The 23,417-nt window shown below is 51.9% G+C and overlaps 1 protein-coding gene across 1 annotated transcript; it reads left to right on the top strand.

Moving 5' to 3' along the window:
- Window positions 1-4,601: 4,601 nt before the first annotated feature.
- Window positions 4,602-17,498, top strand: KRT79 (keratin 79). Its single transcript, XM_030822606.1, has 9 exons — window positions 4,602-5,123; window positions 7,283-7,503; window positions 8,621-8,681; window positions 8,795-8,890; window positions 14,575-14,739; window positions 14,928-15,053; window positions 15,704-15,924; window positions 16,565-16,599; window positions 16,868-17,498. Exons 1-9 carry the CDS (start codon window positions 4,647-4,649, stop codon window positions 17,071-17,073), a joined length of 1,608 nt encoding a protein of 535 aa, XP_030678466.1. The 5' UTR covers window positions 4,602-4,646; the 3' UTR covers window positions 17,074-17,498.
- The last annotated feature ends 5,919 nt before the right edge of the window (window positions 17,499-23,417 follow it).

The following is a 23,417-nucleotide window of genomic DNA, read 5'->3' on the forward strand; positions in this document are numbered from 1 at the left end:
GAATGCTCTAAGTGCTTGCACACCTCACCTGGCAAAACAAAAGCTGTGTGGCTCCCCAGCTTCCTCTCCTCGGAAGGCAATTGTGGCATATCTGTGTCCAAACGTGTCCTATTGGCATCTCACTCCACATCCCAGCCACTCTATCAAGGCATCCTTCAAGCTCTCCAGTGTGTTCCTTGGGGTGCCCTCCATCTCCCACACCTCCACTGATGTTCTAGCTGTGCTTGTAGCTCACTTCCTCGTCAATTGCCTGTTTTAAGAGGTTCTAGTCCTGACTGGGGGCAGCCCCCTTCCTTCTTGTTCCTCCTTCTTCCTGACTGTGCACCAAATTTTTCTCCTTCTAGGAACCTTCTCTAATTCCCATGTCTAAACTACTGGGCCCTTCCTGTCCCTGGCAGTCTGGCTGCACCTGTTGCTGTCCCAGGCTCTGTGTCTGTCTGGTTCTGGTAAGGGACTCAGCTTCTCTACTAGCCTGGCACTCCTGCACCCAGGATAAGGATGTGCTCAGCTTGTGCCTGGGGGCTCTGATGGAGATTGGGGCTCAAACTCTGCCCCTACCCCCTTATCTGTTGGCTCTCATCTTATCCTTGGGCAAGTCTGAACATGAGGCTGGAAACTTCTCCTCCTTCCTCTCCTTCAGGAAGCTCTGCAGGAAGCCAGGAGTGTGGGAATTGGGTGGGGTGCCAGGAGGGGCTGGAAGGATCACCTTTTCTACACACCCCCAGCAGCCTCATGGGTGCCTGCAGTTGCTCTTTCAAACTCCATAGTCTGGGCTGCAGGAGGTCACACTACGCCTCTCCTTGCTTTAGAGGGAGGGCAGACCTTTCCTCAGATCCATGAATCGCTCCTTCCAAATTATGCAAGAAGGCTTTGCAGCTTTGTGTGAAGGAGACCGGAGCCAGTGAGGATGTGGCTAGAACTCCTAGGCTTGAATCCCAGCTCTGCCGTTTCCTAATGGTGCGACCTTGATCAAGCAGCTTGACCTCTTCAGTTACCTCCTCTGTAAAAAGAGATTAATAATATGTACCTCACAGGGCTGTGTGGCGACAGTGCCACTAGGATCCCTGAAGGAAACTAAATTCATCCAAGGTAGTTCAATTAAATTGACTTTTTGAAAAAGTATAATTTCCGTTTTATTTTTTCCCCAGAGGATAGTCTTTAGTGCTGAGGGATTCAGCCCCTTACATGGGCTTTGGCGGAGATTGTGGGCAGCACCGGCTGTTCTGATTGGGGATATGGGTGTTGGGTCCTTCTGGGCTTCACAAGGCTGCTTCCTGCCTGGTCTGCTATGAGTGACTCACCTCACATGGTAATGCAGTTTCACATACAGCCTGGGAAGCACCCAGACATCCAAGACACTAGCTTTGGAAATGTTCCTGATGGCAGTGGCCTCTACCACGTTTTTCAGACTAAGACCTCCTTAATGGCCTTGCCCTGGGGCACGTATCAGGTGGAGTCTGTGCAGTGAATAAGCTGCACGTGGCTGTGGGCGTGATTGTTGTTCCTTCTTTTCTTTGTCTTCTTGGAAGTGAGGACCTGAGAGGGCTAAATTGACTTTAAGGAAAGGATTACTTACAGAGGTGTGGGTAGGGCTGAGGGAACAGGGATGGAGAAGCCAGGGACCAGCAATGGCGAGAAGCTGTTACCACACCTAGAGTGAGGTCCACCCTCTCAGTGTGTCCAAGACTGAGAGGACTTGCAGTGCTAAAGCCGGGCAGTCCTGAGAAAATCAGGATGGGCTGGTCGCCTTATGTAGAGCTGAAGATCAAGAGAAGCAGTGAGGTGGCAGAAGCTGTAATCATGGGGAGATGCAGCCATGTCCCCAGACAGTGGTCTGAAGTGGTTGGAAGCAGGGAGGGAGCCGGGAAGAAACATCTGACCTCTCTCCTCCCTCTGATCTCCTGCTAGTGTCTCCCTTTGGTCAACTCAACTGGAAGCCAGACTGCCAGGGAGCAGCCCTCAAGGGTCAGAGAAGGGTGGAGAATGGAGCGGGAGGGAGGCAGATGGAGCATCACCCAGCGTGGAGACTCAGCATGCCATTGCAGGGAAGGTGCCCAGGCCACTGTCTGCCGCATAGTACGTGCTCAGTAAGTGCTGACTGTATTGATGATAATTAGCTCAGGAAGCCCTACCCTCGGGGGACTCCTTTGTCCCTGTAACTTTCCTATTGCTCAGCACCCAGTCTGGCCCATGGTAGGTACTAGGTTGGCAGTATCCACTGTCTTGCCCCCTCCCTTTGGTGGCGGCAACCTTCAATCCCCTCTGCTTTTGTGTCCTGCCATCAGGGAGGGACTCTGGGCAGGTGACAGTCTCCAGAGATGGAGCCCCTCAGTAATGAGTACAGCAGTGCGCAGCAGCTCTTCCTCTCTGTTGAGGGCAGGAGGGGAGGAAACTGCTCCTCCCTGGGCTGCAGAAAGAAGGTCTGAGTTTGCATGTCCTGTCTGAAGGTAGAGTGGAGAGTAAGGGCTGGTGAAGGCAAAGTGGCCTCCCAGGCTTCTGTCTGGGCCTGGGCTGTGAGCCTGGGTGGGAGGGAGGCTGTCTCCCAGCAGCAAGCAGGGAGCTCCATGACAGTGTGCCCTGGGCCCTGTGCACCTGTCACCAGCTCCCAGCACAAAGCGTGGCCCAGAGAGCGTGCTTGGTAAATGTGTGCGAGGGACTGGCGTGAGTGTCCGCGTCTGGGGTGAGGTGAGACTTGTGTTTATTGACTGCCTCTCACTCTCACCAGCCTGGCTGCCCTGTGACTCAGAGGGCTGACAACACTCCCTTGCCCAGCGGGCCCACAGCCGCGTCCTGGAGGCTAGGGCCCACTCATGACTGTTTCCTCCTCCCACGTGGCCCAGGGAGAGATAAGGGAGGCTGAGAAAGTGATCTCGGCCTGGGGAAAGGAGACGAAGGTCAGTGGGAAGGGGCGGCTTCATCCAGGGATCGCTTTTCCAAAGGGCTTTCACGGAGGGCCCTGCTTATAGGCAGAGGAAATGGGGCTCAGAGAAGTTTCAAATTGCCTCAGGACACACAGCTCAGTGTGGGAGACGTCTCGGCTTGGCTCCCTGAAATGCCCAGTGTCCTAACTCCAACCTCTCCTCTTGGCTATTAAGGGACTAGTTCTGCAAATGCTCTCACTCCCATTCCTCGTGGGAGCCGGGTTCAACTTCTTCAAGCAACTGGGAGCCACTTACAGCCTCCCAGGGACCCTAGGAGAAGATCCCACAGCTCCCTCTAGTACTGGAGTAGGCTGTCTCTTCACTTGCCCTCCCTGGGCTGTAGGGAACATGGGAGGGAGGCCAAGCCTTCTCCATGGCAGTCCCATGTCCTCTCTGTTGGGATCCTGGGGACACAGGCTGGCTGGTTGTCCTGCTCATCTGATGGGGGTGGGGAGCACAGCGATGCTGTCCTCGCTCCTTTTTTTCAGGCAAGTCTCTGTTCACTTTGAGCCCATCTTCTTGCTGAGAGAAGGGGGTGGGGAGGGCCAGTGTCTAAAGTCACCTCCTCAGTCACCCCTCGGCCCTGACAGTTGATGTCTCTGTCTTTCCTTGGGGCTGTGTTTGGTCCCAGCAGACTGAGGTGAATAGGAAGTGGGGGGGACCATATGAGGTGATTTAAGGAACTCCCCTGGCCCCTCTGAATCAGACACATGGGCTCCTGCATGTGGGGCAGGGGAAGATGGGAGTGACGGGGCTGCTGTGTGTGCCTCCTGGGGCTCTTTCGGAACACCTGCTTTTTGGAGCTGTGCCTGTCTCTACCCAGGGTGGTCTGTGTCCTTGACCCACCTCCAGCTCCCTCCAAAGTGGCTGAACCTTTCTGTGGGGACTCTGCTGTGATCTCAGGTATTGGTTAAATCCTCTGCCCTCTCTTCAGCCTCCATAAGAATGTCCTTTGCTCCCAGGCTTCTGGGCCCCGCCTAAGGACCCCAGGCCTTTTCTACCTCCTGATGAAGTGCCTGGACCCCACGGTTGGGCAGGGATCCTCTTTCTGTCCTTGAATCCACTTTGCCAGCACAGGCTCACTTCCCAGAAGGCTCTGCCACTGTACGGCAGAGGCACAGGCTATCCCCACTCTCACCCTGTCACCTGTGTCACCCACCCTGGACCTGAGAGGAGCAGTGGGCCGTGGGCTGGGGGTGGGATGGGAGCAGGCCTGGTTGCTCTCTCTGGCAGCCCATTGCCAAATGCTCCTTCTCCTACCACCTGCACAGCCCCAGGCCCTGCAGCCTTGGCTTACAACTGGGGCCTGGGACAAACCCCATGGAACAGAGCCCTATTGACAGTGGCCACTGGGGCTGGGTGGGAGGACAGCAAGTCAGCCACTGGGTGGTGGGGGTGGCCGTGGGAGCCCGTATCATCCTGTGCCAACCGAGGAGAGCCTGGGGGCAGGGGGAGAAGGTGGCATCCTGCCCTAGACAGTCTCGGCTCAGCCCCAGCTCTGGAGCACAGGTGATAACCCGGAGGGCCCCTCCCTCCTGCTGGGGGAGAGGGCACTCCCCGTGGCCCACAGGACCCCTCCCTCTCCCCCTGGGGCGATGGCGCAGGAGTGTCTGTGGAGCTGGGGAGCCGGCCCAGTTGGGAAAAGATAAAAAGCCCACAGTGATCCAGCAGCTCACGGCACTCCCTTCCTGCCCTCTTGTCCTGCCCTCCGGCCCCTCTGCAGCTATGAGGTCCTCCATCTCTCGGCAAACATACTCCACCAAAGGGGGCTTCAGCTCCAACTCTGCCAGCAGAGGGAGTGGGTCCCAGGCCCGCACCAGCTTCAGCTCAGTGACGGTGTCCCGGAGCAGTGGCAGTGGTGGTGGGGCCCGCTGTGGCCCCGGCACAGGTGGCTTTGGCAGTCGAAGCCTCTATAACCTGGCGGGCCATAAGAGTATCTCTGTCAGTGTGGCCGGAGGGGCCTCATCGGGGCGGGCTCTGGGGGGCTTTGGCTTTGGCAGCAGGGCATTTATGGGACAGGGGGCTGGCAGGCAGACGTTCGGGCCTGCCTGTCCTCCTGGGGGGATCCAGGAGGTCACTGTCAACCAGAGCCTGCTGACCCCCCTCCATGTGGAGATCGACCCCGAGATCCAGCGAGTGCGCACTCAGGAGCGGGAGCAGATCAAGACCCTCAACAACAAGTTTGCCTCCTTCATCGACAAGGTGGGCCAAGCAGGAAGGAGGAAGGGAGCTCTTGGGGAAGAAGCGGGACCTCTAGTAGAGAGTGGGGCTGGGCCAGGGCTGCTGTAGCCTACTTGTACTAGGATGGTGGTTGATAGAGCTCTGGAGCTCTCCCAGTCTGAGCCTGGGATGCCAAGATGTGGGTGGCTGGAGGCGGCCTTCAGGTCTTCGCTGTGCCTGTGTGGGGGAGTCTCCAGTCTACTCATGAGTCCTGTTTGCCAAGCCCACCTTGCCCGTGTTGAAGCCTGTCCTACCACCACGATTAATACAGTTGATGACACAGTAGCCTTACCTCATCATCAAAAAATGGATTGTCCTCATTGCTCCTCTTAGTGGGGTGGCCTGCATTGCCTCTTGTCATTTTACAACTGGGGAAACGATGGCTCAGGATTCGAAAGAGTTGTTCAAGGCTAAGAGTATGGAGCCCTGTTTGTTCTGTTCTTTCAGGCTTGGAGGAGGCTTGAGGGCAAGATGTGATCAAAACACAGTTGTGTGGGGGTGGGGTCCTAGGGGCAGGCTCCCTTTTGCTTCTCCTTTACTCTCCGTTTGAGTGAAGAAGCTCAGTTTGGGGTGGACAATGAGGAGGGTGGTCGCCAGGTCACCAAGCTCTGGGGGTGTGGAGTTTGACCTGTTGCCCATAGGTGTGCCCTGAACCTTGCCCTTGCCTCCAGATGGATGGGGGCAACACTTGTGCTGGGATTTCCTGGTCTGTTTCGCTGGCATTGTCCACCTCAGTCCTGAGCCAAGGCAGCGGGTCATGATGGGGAAGGTCTGGCAGACAAATATACCTTGGTTCAGTGAATTGTGTGTTTCCAAAGAACATGCACATCCCTTTTCTCCTGAGGTACCCACAGTGCTTCTATGAAGAGTCAGAAATAGTGATATTGTGCCCATTTTTGAGATGAGAAAATTGAGGTCTAGAGAGCTCAAATGATTTGCCCAGGATGATACAAGCAGTTGGAGGCAGAGGTGGGACCGAGACCCAGGCCCCTGGACTCTGTGGTTTTTGGCACTAAGAGGTGTTACTGCTCATGATAGGCACACCTGCTGCATGGTGCTCCCAGGCCATGTGACTGAGGCCCAGGTGGTGTGGAGGTGGGACCTGGGGAGACTGGATGACAGAATATGAAGCAAGCCGTCTTGCCTGCCTCCTCACACTCTCCCCTAGTGACTTTTGGTTTTCCTGTGGGACTGTCCCAGAGGCCAAACAAGCCAAAACCTTTCTCAGGCTTGCAGAATCACAGCCTGGGAGCTGGAGGGCTGAGAGATTGTCTTGGAACCCCAGCTGGGCCAAGAACTTCCTGGGGGTCCTGTTAAACCCACACCATAAACCTCCTTCTGAGTCTATAGAGGAAGGGCCCAGACATTGGTATTTTAAAAAAAGATTTTTTTGGGAAAAAATGTTGAATTTACAGAAAAGTTGCAAGAATAGTACAACATACTCCTGTATACTCTTTCACCCAGTTTGCCAGGTTTCTTAATTTATTATTATTATTTTTTGAGACAGGGTCTTGCTCTGTTTCCCAGACTGGAGTGCAGTGGTACAATCATAGCTCACTGCAGCCTCCATCCCTTGGGCTCAAGTGATCCTCCCACTTCAGCCTCCTGAGTAGCTGGGACTACTGGTGCATGCCACTACACCTGGCTAGTTGTCTTGCTTTTTAGTGGAGACAGTCTTGCTATGTTGCCCAGGCTGGTCTTGAACTCCTGAGATCAAGCACTCCTCCAGCTTCAGGCTCCCAAAGTGTATGATTTTAAACAGTTGATTTACATTTTAAACAGATGATTTTAATGCAGAATTAGGGGTCAGAAACATAGATCTAGTCCAGTTTACGCAGGACAAGTGAGAGAAGGAGACTCAGAGAGAAATGATTCGACCAAGGTTACCAACTAGTAAATTGGTACTGCTACCGAGCTGGGCTTTTGTGCTTATTAACTTGTTAGGGTTCTTTCCATCAGATTGGACGGTCATTTCCAGCAGTCTATTCCCCTAAAGAGTGCCTCCCCACAGCAAAGCGTAGGAGCGGCTGCAGTGTCCCTATGGTGCCCTGGCCTTGGAGGGCAGGTGGCAATGGACCCCATCCTTTGCTCCTCTGGTGACCAGAGGATGACGTCAGCCCACCCTTTCTGCTCTGGCTCAGGTGCGATTCCTGGAGCAACAGAATAAGGTGCTGGAGACCAAGTGGGCACTGCTGCAGGAGCAGGGCCAGAACTTGGGTGTCACCAGGAACAACCTGGAGCCCCTCTTTGAGGCCTACCTGGGTAGCATGCGGAGCACGCTGGACAGACTTCAGAGCGAGCGGGGGAGGCTGGACTCAGAGCTCAGGAACGTGCAGGACCTTGTGGAGGACTTCAAGAACAAGTGAGGAGAGCAGGCCAGGCGGGGCCATGTGGGAGTGAGGAGGGGCAGTGGGAAACCTGCCAAGAGGGCCACCCCATTCCCGGGGTCCCAGGCCCACCTGGGGGATGCACAGACAGAGCTGGCTCCCTCAGGTGCTCAGGTCCAGCACCTGCTGCCACCTGGAGAATTGGCAGGTTTGTTCGTAATTTAAAAAAGTTTTTAAAGTAGGGGGAATAGTATAATGAATCCCATGTTCCTGTCACCCAGCTTTAATCATTATCGACTCATAGCCAATCTTGTTGCATTTTTTACACCTCCCCACTTCCCTTCTTCTCGTGTAGTCTTTTTTTTTTTAACTTTGCCTTTTTCTACGTGTTCCGATTCCCTTGTAGTCTTGAAGCAAATCCCAGACATCTTGTCATTTCATTCACTAATATTTTATAAGTTATACTCATATATCTGCATGTGAATGTATTTCATCTATGACTCAATAAAACATACAGTGCCATAATCACACCTAAAAAATTTTAAAACAATAATTCCTCAATATCATTATATATCCAGCCAGTTTTGAATTTCCAGTGATCCCATACATGTCATAAATTTAAAAAATACAGCTTGTTTGACTCAAGCTCCGAAGAAGGTTTATGTATTATAATTGGTTGATATGCGTATTTATAACTTTTAAATATGCACATTTAAAAATGGCTTTTCCCATAAATTGACCATGGCAATTTCTAAGCTTTAAAATCTCATCAAAAGTGGTTGGGGAGGAGTTAGCTGGTTTGAATGACACTGTGTTGTTGAAAGTGATGGTAAAGGTTAGCCACTGTTGACACATTTTCACTTGTCCCTCTAAAGCCCCCTAAGGGCTTGGATCAAAAGAGATGGCAGCTCTTGATTGCCATATTATTGCACAAATTCTGTGCCTCATTCCCTAAAATGGGGTGGGGAGAGAGAATGTTTAAATCAAGGCAGACCCCACGTTTCTTCACTGGTTGGCTACATTAAAGAACTGCTCCCCAGAGGTGTTCTTGGTCAGTGACGGACCCATCAGGGCTTCCGTAAGGCTGAGTGGGTCCCATGCCTGAAAGGCAGAGCCAGGCTGAGCCTGGCCTGAGTCTCCTGTGTGTAACAGGTACGAGGATGAAATCAACAAGCGCACTGCTGCGGAGAACGAGTTTGTGGTGCTCAAGAAGGTGAGCCCAGTGGAGTGGGGGAGGTGGTCCTTTGGCTGCCAGGGTACTGGGCTGATTCGGGGAGAGGTGACATCCCTGGGGGCTGAGGATCTGTCTTGCTCTCTCGTCCCCAGGATGTGGATGCAGCGTACATGGGCCGGATGGATCTGCATGGCAAAGTGGGCACCTTGACCCAGGAGATTGACTTCCTGCAGCAACTCTATGAAATGGTGAGGTGGCCAATGGGCAGGGAGAGTTTGCATATACTATAAACAGCGCTGGGGGTTTTCCATGGAGGTCTGACCTGAATTCACCAGTGCAACCTCATTGGTGGAAGATGAAATCTTAACACTTTTTTTTTTCGAGACAGAGTTTTGCTGTGTTGCCCAGGCTGGAGTGTAGTGGCACAATCTCGGCTCACTGCAACCTCCGCCCCCAGGGTTCAAGCGATTCTCCTGCTTCAGCCACTGGAGTAGCTGGGACTATAGGTGCCCGCCACCATGCCCGGCTAATTTTTGTATTTTTAGTAGAGATGGAGTTTTGCCATGTTGGCCAGGCTGGTCTTGAACTCCTGACCTCAGGTGATCCACCCGCCTCGGCCTCCCAAAATGCTGGGATTACAGGCGTGAGCCACCACACCCGGCCTAAAACCTTGACACTTTAATTAATACTAGCTTCCACGTATGGAGTGCTTTTGATGGGCCAGGTACTGGGGCAAACTTTTAACATAATCTTCTCAATAACCCCAGAATGCAAGTACTATTATTGTCTCAATTTTATAGTCAAGGACCCCGGGGCTCAGAGTTACTTGCTCATGGTCACATAGCTAGGAAGAAGCACGCTAGAATTCAAATCTGGCTCTTGAACCCTGAAGTCTGACTCTTACCACTGTTATATTGCCCTCTTCCTGCCCGGTTTGTAATGGAGCCAGGGATGAGGAGGAGGAATGGGCAGAAAGGAGGGACTGGGATTCCAGATTGGAGTAGAAGGTGAGGTGTGGGTAGATTAAAGAATCCAGCAGGGGTTCCAGGAGACAAGAGGGCTTTGGAGACTAGAGTGAGAGGGTTGAACTTAACATGAATTGATCGCAGAATCATAGACTCTTAGGGTCCGCAGGGACCTCAAGACCAACCTTCCCTCCAGTGCAAGAAAACTTTCTATGATATCCCTGACATAACCCTATCATATGTAACCTCTGCTCAAATACTTCCGGTGGCAGTGAGCTCACTGCTTTTTAGGGCAGGCATTGCCATTGTTGAACAACTTTATTAGAGCACTGACTTGGATCTCCTCATGACTTCTGCCCTTGACTTTGCCCAATTATCTTCCATGTGACTTATGCCTTTCACATGACAGCCCTTTAGAAGTCATGATGATGACAGGATAAAAATCTGTGGCATGTGAGGATGTTCAGGAAACAGGGCTCTTAGTGAAGTATTCAGAAGATAGAGGGGTGTGGAGGGAGGTATCAGATACAAACTTCTATTGATGCAGCCTAATAGTGCACTAGTTTATGTGTTGTTTTAGAAGTCGTTTCACAATGTTGGCTTCTTAAAACCCCTTCTGGACTTTTTCACATAAATCCTTTCAAATGAGACATGCATCTACTCTCCTCCAACTTCCTGTATTTGGGTAGCTGAATTTTGAAATTGAGTGGAATAGTTAACCATTCCCTTTCTTTCCTGTGAAATGCCATTGTGGTGTCCTCCCAACCTTTTAAGCTATGTGGGCTCTTAGTAACTTGATTCTTTTATCCAGTGTATTAGTGATGCATAGCTTTGTGTTATCTGCAGATGGGATAAACTTTCAGTCTAGGTATTTGATAGCATCTCAGTGTAAATCATTGATACACATGTTAAGGCAATCAGGGCCTAAAATAAAGTCCTGTGGGTCTTCAGTGGTGATTTTCCAAGGGACTGTTAGTCTGTTAACCAATAATTTGTGGTTAAATAGCCTCAGCTACTTTAAAATCCCCTTAACAGTACTGTTACCAGGATCACATTTTTCTGTCTTCTTTCAAGAATGCTATGAAAGGCTTGGTCAAACATTGTCCATGGCAGGCCTTTAGCAGTTTAATATTATAATCATGAAGGAAAATGAAATCCACTTGGTTCCACTTTTCCTTAGGGAACCCTTGATGGCTTCATGCCTCTCACACACATTTAGGAATTCATTCTATGGGTCTGGAGGAGGTTGACGTCAGCTTTATTTGAAAAATTCCAAACCTCTCCTGTTTGAAAATCAGGCCATTTGCTGTGTTTGGGGTTTTGGGGTCTCCTCCTCTCCATATCTCTCAAGGATGACCAGGGCGTTCCTCCCCTTGGCAGTCCCTGGAGCCTCTGAGTGTATGCTCTTCTGGCCTGGATCCCTGTGATCTCTAACAAGGCCAAGGCCTCTCATCTACCCTGTCTTGGGTTCCCATTTCCCCTCAAACATATTTCTTGTGCTTTCCACTTTGATGACCAGTTTGTTCTTGATGGAAAACAGGCAAATGACAAAGCAGCTGAGCGATTGGCCTTTCCTGGATCTTCTGTAGGGATCAGCCCAAAGGGACCTCCGTGTTATTTCTGCCTAGAGTTCATCTAGCAGCCTCTGACCCCTGGCTTTGGTGTTTCTCAGGCTTATCCTTGGCTGGATTGCTTGCCTTCCAGCATCTCCGCACGGCCTGTCTGGATGGAACTTGCTGGGAAGTGTTCTGGGCTGCCATGCTGAGTTTTTAGGTGCTTCCCCAGTTTCTACTTTGCCAGGGTCATTGATGGTCATCCATGGTCTGGGGCCTCCTTGTGGTCTGTTAGGTTCCATTCTCTCTCCCCGTCTTTTCTGAATGTTTAGGAATTGGTTTTTCTTTGGTCTAAGGACATGGCTGGCACACTCAGCATTCCTTTCCATTGCTATGCCTTGTTTATTTAACAAACATTTACAGAGCACCTTCCACATAGCAACAAAGACAAAGTCTCAGCGCTTGTGGGGCCAGGTTATCAAGTGATAAGAGCTGTGGGGGACAGGCATGGGTGCAAAGGCACATGGGGACTCCGTGGCTGACCCTTCCTGGGAGGGCTGTGGAAGCCTTCGAGGGAGATGACATCTGAGTTGGATCTTGATGGAAGGGTTGGACTTCTAGAGGAGGAGCAGGAAGGACTTGGCAGCCTGAGGCCCAGCCTGTGCAGTGTCACGGAGGCATGAAGGAGCATGGTGCTTGGGGACCAGTGGGTGGTGAGTGCCCACATCGAGTGTGGACACAGTTAGGTGAGGAGGAGGCAAGGGAAAGAGAGGTAGGGACCAAGCCTGGGCCCTTTCCTGTCAGAGGTCCTCACAGCCCAGCAGTGCCTCCGTGGGGTGAGAACAAAGATCAGCACAGTCGTTCCCTTGCTGCCTCATGGGCTCGATCAGTCATGGAACCAGCATGGCTCTCAGTAACCAATGCCATGGTCTGGTTTTGGCCAAGCCAGATCCCACGGCAATCTGGGGGTGAACCACCTATCACTGGGTGTCTCACAGGGCAGGAAGGTAGCCTCCATTGTGGCCTCCCTCTGGCCTGGGGTGTCTGTGGAACCCAGTCCTTCTTCCGCTTGTGCCACTTCTGCCCGCTGGCTCCCTTTACCCTTGCCTAGAAGTCTCCACTATCTTTCCCCCTTAGAGTCCCTGGTGTCTAAGGAGACACACACCTTAGCGATTCACAGAGCTCTTTCTGCTCCGATTTCACGAGCTCTCTTTCATTGGAAAGCCTGAGTTTTTTTTTTTTTTTTTGAGACAGGGTCTCATCCTGTCACTCATGCTGGAGGGCGCAATCACAGCTCACTACAGTCTCGACCTCCTGGGCTCAAGCAATCCTCCCACCTCAGCCTCCCAAGTAGCTGGGATTACAGGCGCACGTCACCATGCCTGGCTAATTTTTGTATTTTTTGTAGCGACAGCGTTCACCATTTTTCCCAGGCTAGCCTTGAACTCCTGAGCTCAAGTGATTGGCCCGCCTTGGCCTCCCAAAATGCTGGGATTACAGGTGTGAGCCACTGCACCTGGCCAAGCCTGACCTTTCTATCCCCTTGTTCCAGCAAGACCATTGCATCACCTCATCCACTCTTGATGCCATCCAGTAGAGAGATTTTGCCTCCTTGTCTTAAAAGTTTCGGGTTGATTTTCCTCAGAACTATGCTCTGACATGGGGCTGGAGAGAGACCCTGAGCTGAGGAGGGCAGGGGCAGGATGCTTCATGATGATGCTGACAGTTCATCTCGGTGGGGAAGGAGACAAAGCAGCTGTGACAACACAATCTTATCTGTGACAAATAGGCCTTATGGGCACCTCCAATGGCCTTCAGAGAAGTCTGGGCAAGTAAGAATGTACTTTACTCAGCACATGCCGTGGGTCATACATGGATCTTAAGCCCCACAACCACCACAGGAAGAAAGTATGATCAGGCCGTGTTACAGAAGAGGGAACTGAGGCATCGCAGGGTTTAGCTGCTACATCAGCTACACAGCCAGTGCACATCAGGCTGGAGACTTGATCTCAGGCTTGTCTATCTCCAAAACTCATATCTTCCCAAAAACCACAAGTTTTTGTAGTGACTAGATTGATTGGATCTCTAAACTCCTCATCCCACTTTTTGAAAGACAATCTAATTTAACAATCTACATCTACATCAATATGGATATCAGTTTTGCCTTTGGTATTTCTCTTTTCCCCCTGTCTCCCTTTGTTCCTGCCTTTCTCTATTTTAGTCTGTGTCCTCTCAGTTTCTGATGTCAGACTCCTGGGGTTTGAAACTGAGCTCCTCACTTACTGGCTTGTGCTCTGGGGCAAGTTACTTCATCTCTTTGTGCTACTGGAAAAGGGCATGTAATGAGTTAGTACCTGCCACGTGCCTAACGCAGAGCCTGAACCACAGTGATGCTCAGCATGAGAGGGTTGTTATTATTATTCTGTTATAATTCCCTGGGCTGCCATGAAGGGCCAGTATTTGAGAAAGGATGGAGAGAAGACCAGAACATGGGAGGTGTTGGGTTTTAGGGGGAAGGTTCTCCACCCATCAGGGAGCCTCTGAGGACTACTGAGTGAATGAGTGATTTGTCAGAGCTGGAGTTTAGGGCATTCTATGGGCAGCCCAGAGCAGGAAGGACCATGGGAGAGATGGAGGCAGAGCCCCACGTGGGAGCCATCACAGTCGTGGCCCAGCGATCCAGCTGGTCCCAAGGCCAGAACAGAGACCTTCGATTCCCCATCACCTAACCTGCCATTCACAGCATCCTGAAGCCTACTTATGTGTGAAAGACGATGGTTCTAGAAACAGGAGGGCCCAAGAACATCACGACAGTCTATACCTTTCAGTGTGCTCTAGAGGGAACCACTTGGGCTTTGTGCTGCAACTGACTGGTCCCAGGCTGGGTCCCACCCTGGACCTGGTGCCCTTGGATGCATAACTCCTCCACTCCAAACCTCTTTCCTCACTTGTCCATGGTCAGGACTACTGTGGATGGTGATGCAGTTGGTGACTTGGCTGGTGCTGGACATGCTGCTTCCACCTGAAGGGGTGTCTTTCCCCAATTTGCACAAAGGCACCCTGTGAGCCTGCCATGGGCCCGCCTGCTGCACAGGGTGTTCTGAGGCCTAGAGGGGTTAGTGAATGTGCTAGCACAGTGCCGGGCACCAGTGTTAGTGCAGAGAGCTCCCTCTCTAATCTTTTGGAAGCTTGCAAACCCATAAAAATAAACAAAGTCTGTAAAAATGGGAGCTTCATTTTACAGCTGGGGAGACTGAGGCCTTTCCTTGCAGTTTTCCTTACTTTGCTCTAGGCTGGAGCCTGGACAAGAGCACAGGCCTCCTGATGCTACCTGGGGGCCCATGTCCTTCACCCTCTGATGCTTCCTGGGGCCTGGAGCAGGGGTGCTGGTGGCAGCTGTCTCTGTTTCTTCAGGAGCTGAGCCAAGTGCAGACCCACGTGTCTGACACCAATGTGGTGCTGTCCATGGACAACAACCGCAACCTGGACCTGGACAGCATCATTGCCGAGGTCAAGGCCCAATATGAGCTGATTGCCCAGAGGAGCCGGGCTGAGGCCGAGGCCTGGTACCAGACCAAGGTGAGAGGCATAGCTGGCTCAGGTGTGAGGCCTGGGGTCGGATCAGATCTTCTCCCATTGTGAGAGGCTTGGGCCTCTGGGAACCTTGGAGTCTGGGGGGCCAGATATACTCAACCTGCATGGGGCCTCCAGCTGTGAGGGTGGGCTGGGGCCATTTGAAAGCTCACTGTCACTTCTTTGGTCCTCAGTATGAGGAGCTGCAGGTGACGGCTGGGAAGCATGGGGACAACCTGCGGGACACCAAGAACGAGATTGCTGAGCTCACCCGCACTATCCAGAGGCTGCAGGGGGAGGCAGATGCAGCCAAGAAGCAGGTGGGACTCTACCTGGGGGGTTGGGGGTCTGGACTGGGTGTTGGCAGGGCCTTCTCATTGTCATCTCGAGGGGCTAGGCCTGCTCTTCTCCTGATGGACACAATAGAATGCTAGGCCATTGATTACAGGCTCCTTTTACAGGGGGGAAACTGAGGCACAGAGAGGGAAGGGGCTTGTCCAACGTCACACGGTATATGAGTGGTAGAGCAGGTGGGACAACCTTTTCCAAGGAAACTGATCCATCCCATCTCCAGGAAGTCAGAACAGGAGGTAGAGGGTTCAAAGGGCCAGGTCACAGATGCTGATGCCGACTCCATCTTTAGGGCGGCTAAAAAGTGTGGGTTCTTTCACAGATTGGAATGAAGCACCTGGTTACTAATAAGGCTGTGTTATTTATTTCATCTCTTCTGAGGCATTGGGCTGATCTGCAGCAGGAGGGGTTGAGGTTAGACTTCAGTAAGGACTTTCTTAGTGGCCTTACTTGATCCTGCTTGTGTAATAGCATCTCTTCAGATGAATATTTCTCTTCTCTCTTTCCCAGTTGGTTGGGGGCAGGGATGTGGGAATGATGATGCCTCCATGGCTTGAGGGCAGAGAGATGAATGGGATGATCCTGGAGGGTGCTTCCAACACCTTTCTCCCCTGGGCAGTGTCAGCAGCTGCAGACGGCCATTGCGGAAGCGGAGCAGCATGGGGAGCTGGCGCTCAAGGATGCTCAGAAGAAGCTTGGGGATCTGGATGTGGCCCTGCACCAGGCCAAGGAGGACCTGACACGGCTGCTGCGTGACTACCAGGAGCTGACGAATGTCAAGCTGGCCCTGGACGTGGAGATTGCCACCTACTGCAAGCTTCTAGAGAGCGAGGAGAGCAGGTGGTGGCCCCTCCTGCCCGACCCAGAGAGCTGCTTAGGCCTGCCCTGGGGGAGAGCCCAAGGAGTGTGCTCTGGGGTCAAGAGGGAGAGGGAGGAAGCAGGGAGCAAGATCCTGACTCACGCGGGGGGAAATTCTGCTTGTGCCCACTGCCTCCACCACTCCTCTCCTTGGTTGGCACAACTCTTGTTAATCCTTACTGTGGCTGACAGCCCGGTAGGAATGGAACTTCCTCTTTCACCAGCAGATTTCACCAGCAGTGGAAGCTTTGGAAAAAAAAAATCCACCATCCCTGTCCTTAGGAAAGGCATGAAACAGAGAGAAACTGGGCAGAAACTAGGCAGCTCTGTCTGGTTGTGGGCTTGTTTCCATTGGGGCAGGGATGCTGTCCGTAGCCCACATGGGCAGAGAGGAAAGAAAAGGGGAGGATGGGAGTTGGCACAGCCTACTGGTGGCTCTGCCTTCTCTGCAGCACCGGCTTTTGGACCTGGGCACAGCCCTATACACATACTTCTCATGCTTCCTGGTCTTGTCATCAGGATTCACTGAGTTGATCCAATGTAAAGGCAGAGGGAAGGAGAGGGTTTTCATGTGGGCACCAGGGACCACTGACTGCTCTCCCGGCCTTTCTGTGTCCCCTAGGATGTCTGGCGAATGTCCCAGTGCAGTCAGCATTTGTGAGTATTTACTCCCCACTTCCTGCTCCACCCCTGGCTAGGCCCCAGAACTCTGCTCAGTTTATGCAACCTGTCATTGCCCTAAAGCATGGTCTACTCCATTTGAGCCCGTGGAGACAGGTTCAGAGGGTCCTAGTACTGGGCTTCTCTATCCATTTCCCATAGCTCTGCTGCCTGATTTTGTTCTAATTCACCACTGATTTCTGGGTGTCCCCCAGCCGTCTTGTGGCACAGCCACCCTGACTAATCCAGACCCTTTGCTTTGCAGCTGTGACTGGCAAATCCACCACTGTGTGCGGAGGTGGCGCAGCCAGCTTTGGAGGTGGCATCTCCCTGGGTGGGAGTGGGGGGGCCACCAAGGGTGGATTCAGCACAAATGTGGGCTACGGCACCGTCAAGGGAGGGCCAGTCTCTGGGGGCACCTCCATCCTGAGGAAGACCACCACGGTCAAGACGTCCAGCCAGAGATATTAGCTGCTGTGTCCTGCAACGGCCCCTGCAATCCTGTCCCTGCCCTCCTCACCCCACCTCTGCTGCCCTTTCCAGCCACTTCTCAGGAGCAGGAACGGCCAGGGGACCTCAGACCCAGGGTATTTTCATACCAGACTATTTGCATCTTGGGAAGGGCTAAAATCTACTCAGGTTTTCTCCTTGGTCCTGCGGTAGGATGGGAGGGGAGGTTAAAGTTGCCAGCTTGAGTGATGTGTTTGGGTGACTTGGGGGTGACCTTTTGACCACTGAGAGGAGGTTGAATTTCCCAAGCCATTAGGAGAGAGAGAAATTGGGAGTGGTCTCCAAAGACCCTTCAACCTCTCCGGTCCTCCACCAGACCCACCCTCTGCCTGAATCTACCCACATCCCCCTTCCCTGTCTGTGTCTCAATAAATGGTGCAACTGCAGCTAGCTGTCTGTGGCTGCAGTCTGTCCTGCCTGGGGAACTGAAATTGTGTCCATTGATTAAGGTCCTGATGCCTGACACAGCAATAATCACACACTCACCACACCCCAATTACCATCCTTACTTAGGTACATTAGTTTGATACCATCGCCACTCCAGGGCTGTACATAGCTCACAAGAGGATACCAAGGCTCAGAGGGAATACGTAAGCTGCTCAAGGCCAGACCTGGCTAAGTGGCTGCCTATTACCCAGCCACCCCTGGTGCTTGTTCAGCCTCCCACTAACTCTGTAGGGGCAGACAGCATGCTTTGTTCAGTGTAGAGATCTTAAGCTTCAGAACTAGGCAACTTGCGTTTAAATCCAAGTTCTGCCACTTACTAGCTGTATGACCTCGGTCAAGTTACCTAACGTCTCTGAGCCTTAGTTTCCTCCTTTGTAAAAGTGGGTTGTGATAAGAACATGTGTAAAGCATCTGGCTTATAGAGGCTCTTTCGGGAATTAGGTTTCTTTGCTTCCCCACTCCCTGACTTCTGGATTCCCAGCTTATCCTCTTGGCCTCAGTGATGTCTCTCTCAGCCCCCACATCCATTCGGCAAGAAAAATCTACACTTAATTGGATTTTGTGGTTTACAAATACATTACTTTGCCTGTGATCATCACCACAGCCCTAGGTTCAGTAGTGGGCACGTGGTGTTCCAGTTTACAGGTGAGGTGATTCACGCTCACAGAAGTGACCTCTCACGCTGTAGTCATCCAGCTGGCTGGAGGGGGGTCAGTAGTGTCCAGGGCTGCAATTTCAAGCCCTCTGTCCTGTCACCCCCGAAGCTACCTCCGTCCTACTCCTGCCTCCGTCACTCGCCAAATCTTACTGCTCCTCCCTCCATGTGTCTCTTGGTATCACCTCGTTTCCTCTTCATCTCCACAGTTCTCTACTCTGAGTCTGGACCCCACTCCTCAAGCTGTACCCAAGTGATTCCCCAGTTGGCTGGCCTCTCAACCCTGCAGCTCTCAGGCCCTCCCCACCCTGCTACCAAACCAGCCGGCCGGACCCCAGGCTGTCACCACTCTGCTCCCTTCCTTGGCAACCTTAGGGCTCCTGGCCCTTGCTGGGATGCACCCCACACTCTTCCAGACTGATCACTCCATCCTCCTCAGAGGAGCCCTGAAGAGCCCTGAGAAAGCTTCCTCCAGGGCTGTGGAAGGCCAGCAGAGGGATTTTCAGCCAAACCCTAACCTCCAGCTTAGGAACACAAAGGCCTAGAGGTTTAGGGTCAGCTCTGCCTCACCAGCCTGGGTGGTCTCTAGCTTCCCTTCTCAGACAGATGGAGTATAGTCCACCCCATGTACAACACTTTGAGGAATACTTGCTAATGCTCATTGAGTGCCAACTGTGTGCCAGCACTGCTGTCAAGCCTTTAACTGATTCTCTTCACAACAGCCTGTAATATAAATACTATTATCATCCTAATTTTGCCTATAAGGAAAATAAAGCACAGAGTGGTTAAGTAACTTGTTTAAGGTCACACAGCTAGGAAGTAGCAGAGCTAGGTGTGGTATCCAAGCAATCTGGTTCCATAGCCCAAGCTCTTAACCACCAGGTTATTTTGCTTATATAGAAAAAGGAATAGACAGGTGGGGATGCTGGAGCTAGAAGGGGCATTGGATGTAATGGACTCCAGACTTTTTATTTCATAGATAAGAAAACAGGTTGAGGAAGGGGAAGAATGTATCCAAAGCCACGGTAACTTAGTGGCAGTGTTAAAAAAATCAGTTTTACTGAGATCATAGGCCAGGTGTGGTGGCTCCTGCCCGTGATTCCAGCACTTTGGGAGGCTGAGGCAGGTGGATCACTTGAGCCCAGAGTTCAAGACAAGCCTGGGCAACATGATGAGACTCCACCTCTACAAAAAAATACAAAAATTAGCTGGGTTTGATAATGCATACCTGTAGTCCCAGCTACTTGGGAGGCTGAGGTGGGAGGATCACTTGAGGCTGTTGAGGCTGCGGTGAGCTGTGATTGCACCATTGCGATCCAGCCTGGGTGACAGAGGGAGACCTTGTCTCAAAAAAATTATATTTAGAGCTCAAAAACTGAACAATAGAAACTTTCAATTGTCATGGAAAAAAGCCTCAGAGATTATATTGCAGCCCAGGGGGGCCACCAACAATAACGTGCTGCTTAGACATACTTGTCAAAGAATGGGAATGGCCCAGACCCAGGCGTTTCCAAACTGAGGACCCTAAGGGCTGCTTTCAGGGGTTTAGGGGGAGGTCAGCAGGTGAGAAGGGTCATGGTCCCTCCTCTGCACCAACTAGATCATCTCTCCTTATCTGTTTTACTCATGAGGCTGTGCACGTGATTTTGTTTATGAGGGTGCTTTTGCCGCCAGAACATGCTGGGAAGCCCTTGTCTGTATGTGCTGGGGTAGGAGGCCGGCAGGGGCAGCTCTCTGGCCTGGGGAAAGAGGAGCCCCTGGGTACAGACCCCCACGCCTGGTTCTCAGGAGTGCCTGTCCTCTCATTGCCCTCACTGGCCTCTCCCTAAAATGCTGATGGCCCTTTTCTGCAGAATCTCTGATCCTCATATTGGCTCTGGTTCCCCAAGAATGACTCAGGCCCGGTGGGGCAGTTGAGGTTGGGTGACCGAATGGGGTGAGGGTGCCTGCCTGGCCAGGGAGGGTAGTGTGAGCACTTTCCCACACCACACAGTGGGTTTGGAGCTGAGAGTGACAGAAGCCCTCAGGATCCCTTAATCCCGGGGCTGAATGTAAGGTCTTACCTCCCTTACCCAGAAAGCCCTGGGCAAACACTCCCTCCACCTGGCTCCACACCCCTGTCAGCTGCTCATCCCTCTGTGAAAAGATGGGGAAGAACTGCCAAACAAGGAAGGGTCATGGAGGGCAGTAGCTGAATCTGCGTGTGGAGGTCTGGGGAGGAGCAGGGGACCAGATTTTAGCTGTGGCTGCTGGGTAGTGGCACCTTGTTCAGCCACCTGCCTCTGGCCCAGATATGAAGGCAATGTCTTTCCCGTTTTCAGGGAAAGAAACCCATCTCTCTTTCTCTCTCACTCTAGGGTGTAAAAGCGCTCTTGCATAGGAAGTTCTTCCTTATGTCTACCTTTGGTTTCTCAGGCTCAGTTTGAAGATTTTGTGAGCTTCTTGCAATTCTGATTTAATAATAAGGACACAGAATGTGGCTCTAGATTAGAACTTTCTTCCTGTTTGGATTGGGTTTATTGTAGGGTTTGTCATGAAATTAATTTGGATTTAGTTAATTGGAGGATACAAAACTGGCCCCTCAGGACAGTGTCATACCTTATTGGGTACTTGTAAGGACAGGGCCACATCAACCAAGCAACTGACCATGTGCCGAGGGTAAGGATAAAAAAGAGTGGAGCTGCATCTGCAGAGCTTGCAGCCTGCGGGCCACACCCCATGGCTGCCCTGGTGGACCATGAGCTACAGGGCTGTATAAGTTGCTGTGTATTTTTTTCCCTGCATATTCTGTGTAGGCCAGACACTCATATAAAACACTGTACCTACCATTTTATACATTGTAAGGTCACAGGCTTTGAAGTCAGACAGATAGGACTGACTTTCCACCTCTACCACTTCCTAGCTGTGTTATCTCAGGCAAGTTACATACCCCTCTGAGCCTCAGTGTCTGCAGCTCCAAACTGGACATAGCAAAACACCTCTTTGGCTGGGTTGTTGGAAGAAGCACCTAGTGTTCAGCATATAACAATAGTTCCAACAGAGAATCCCTTCTACCCAAGAGGCACCGCTGCCTTTCCTTCATCTTCCTTCTTGTATCAGGGATGGCACACCTCAAGTCACCTTCATGAGAAGTACCTCAATCGTAGCTCCATGATTTGGGTGGCCTACAAGCACAAAATAAGACTGATTGCATATTCTATATTGTTTCCCTGAAAATCCCCTCGGATCCTGGCTTGCTTTTTGTTCTAAGCAGTAGACACAACTCTAGGGGCAGTGAACCCACGCCATTTTCTCCTAGTGTTGGAGTGTTACAGCCACAGAGTAAAAGACGCAATAAGCACACTACGAGCCATCTCAGGGATTCACCTGTGCTCAGGCAAAGCCTATACCCTGGCCTGTGATAGTCCCCATCAAATCCCAGGGGCTACCAGAGAAGAAAGCAGTGAATGGCAGGTGCAGAGGCTGAAGTGAGGCAGCCGGAGGGCTGAGCTCCAGGCCTCACTCAGGGTGAGATCCTGATGGCCCTGCCATGTCCTCTGGGGCAGGTAACCAGTCAATTGGACCTCAGCTTCCTAAGGGGGAGGCTCACATGTCGCCTCGGCTCCTGCAGCTGCAGCCCCCAAAGACCTGCAGTAGTTCCCACCCTCCTTCCAAGCCATGCCCATCTTAGGAGCAACAGTGGAAATCAATAGACTCTGGGATGCTAGTGCCCCCAGAGCCCCTTTGACCCAAACAGCCAGTTCCATCAGGTTTATTTGGATGCCCATTCTGGATTGGTTGTGACACAATTTAGACAGAGTGGCTTTATACCAGGCACAACTGTGTGAGTGAGAGGCCATAGAATATGGAGCCTTTGGTCCTGGCACAGTGGCTCACGCCTGTAATCCCAGCACTTTGGGAGGCCAAGGCGGGTGGATCACGAGGTCAGGAGATTGAGACCACGGTGAAACCCTGTCTCTACTAAAAATACAAAAAAAAAAAAAAAAAAAAAAAAAAAAAAAAAAAAATTAGCCGGGTGCGGTGGCAGGCGCCTGTAGTCCCAGCTACTTGGGAGTTTGAGGCAGGAGAATGGCATGAACCCAGGAGGCAGAGCTTGCAGTGATCCGAGAAGGCGCCACTGCACTCCAGCCTGGGCAACAGAGTGAGACTCCCTCTCAAAAAAACAAAAACAAAAACAAAACCCCCCCCAAAATAATATGGAGCCTTTGGGACCAGACTGATGTGAGTTTAAATCCTGGCTCCACCACGTGCTGCTGTGTGACCCTGGGAGCTACTTTACTTCTCTGAGTATCTGTAAGGAAGGCTAATGGTGCTGACTGCATAGAGCCTCTAAGTAGACTAGTTGATCAAGTGTAGGTAAAGCATCCAGCACAGGGCTTGGCACAAAGTTGGCGCTTGGTGAATCTGGGCAGAAAGGATCAGTGAAAGTCCAACCCCTTCCTTCTAGGAGATGGTTCTGGCTCTAGAATGCTCACCTACTGCAGGTGGACTGACCCATGACCCAGGCATTCTTCTGTGATGGGGCCTGGGGCCTCCAGTCCTCATGGTCACAGCCCCTCTGCCCCCTCTCCACTTACTTAGAGGTCATCTTGGCAGAGACAGACCAGAGGTAGGGGAGGGAAGGGTTGGGGGAATGGGGACAAGGGAGGAAGTGGCTGGAGAAGGAGCTGGCTGAACTCCCAGCCAGCCTGGCCTTCCCTGCCAGGGAAGATCCCTGGGGTGGGATCTCCTGACCACTCTGTCCTCAGCACTGGCCCCTGCCCTCTCTCTGTGCATGGAGGCAGCCGTTCACGGTCTCCTTGGCCAGCTCTCATTCAGCTAGGGCAGCTTGGGTGTGTGGGATCATCCAGATGCTAGTGACCGCTCTTCTTCAGACCTGGGGTCATTTCATCTATGAGGAATTGAGGAAACGAGGGAGAACAAAGACACCAGATTTCTTCTCGTAAATGGCAATGGCAAAGCCTGGGAAAGAAGAGAATGAATACCTGCTGACCTCCTATATGCGAGGCACCATGGGGACATTGTCTAATTCCTTGTGAGGCAGGTGTCCCATTTGCTAGATGAGAAGATGGATTGGATGGTGTATTAATCCATTATTATGCTGCTGATAAAGACATACCTGAGTCTGGGCAATTTACAAAAGAAAGAGATTTATTGGACTTACAGTTCCACGTGGCTGGGGAGGCCTTGCAATCACGGCAGA

Source organism: Nomascus leucogenys, chromosome 11, assembly GCF_006542625.1.
Source record: "Nomascus leucogenys isolate Asia chromosome 11, Asia_NLE_v1, whole genome shotgun sequence".
Classification (NCBI taxonomy): domain Eukaryota; kingdom Metazoa; phylum Chordata; class Mammalia; order Primates; family Hylobatidae; genus Nomascus; species Nomascus leucogenys.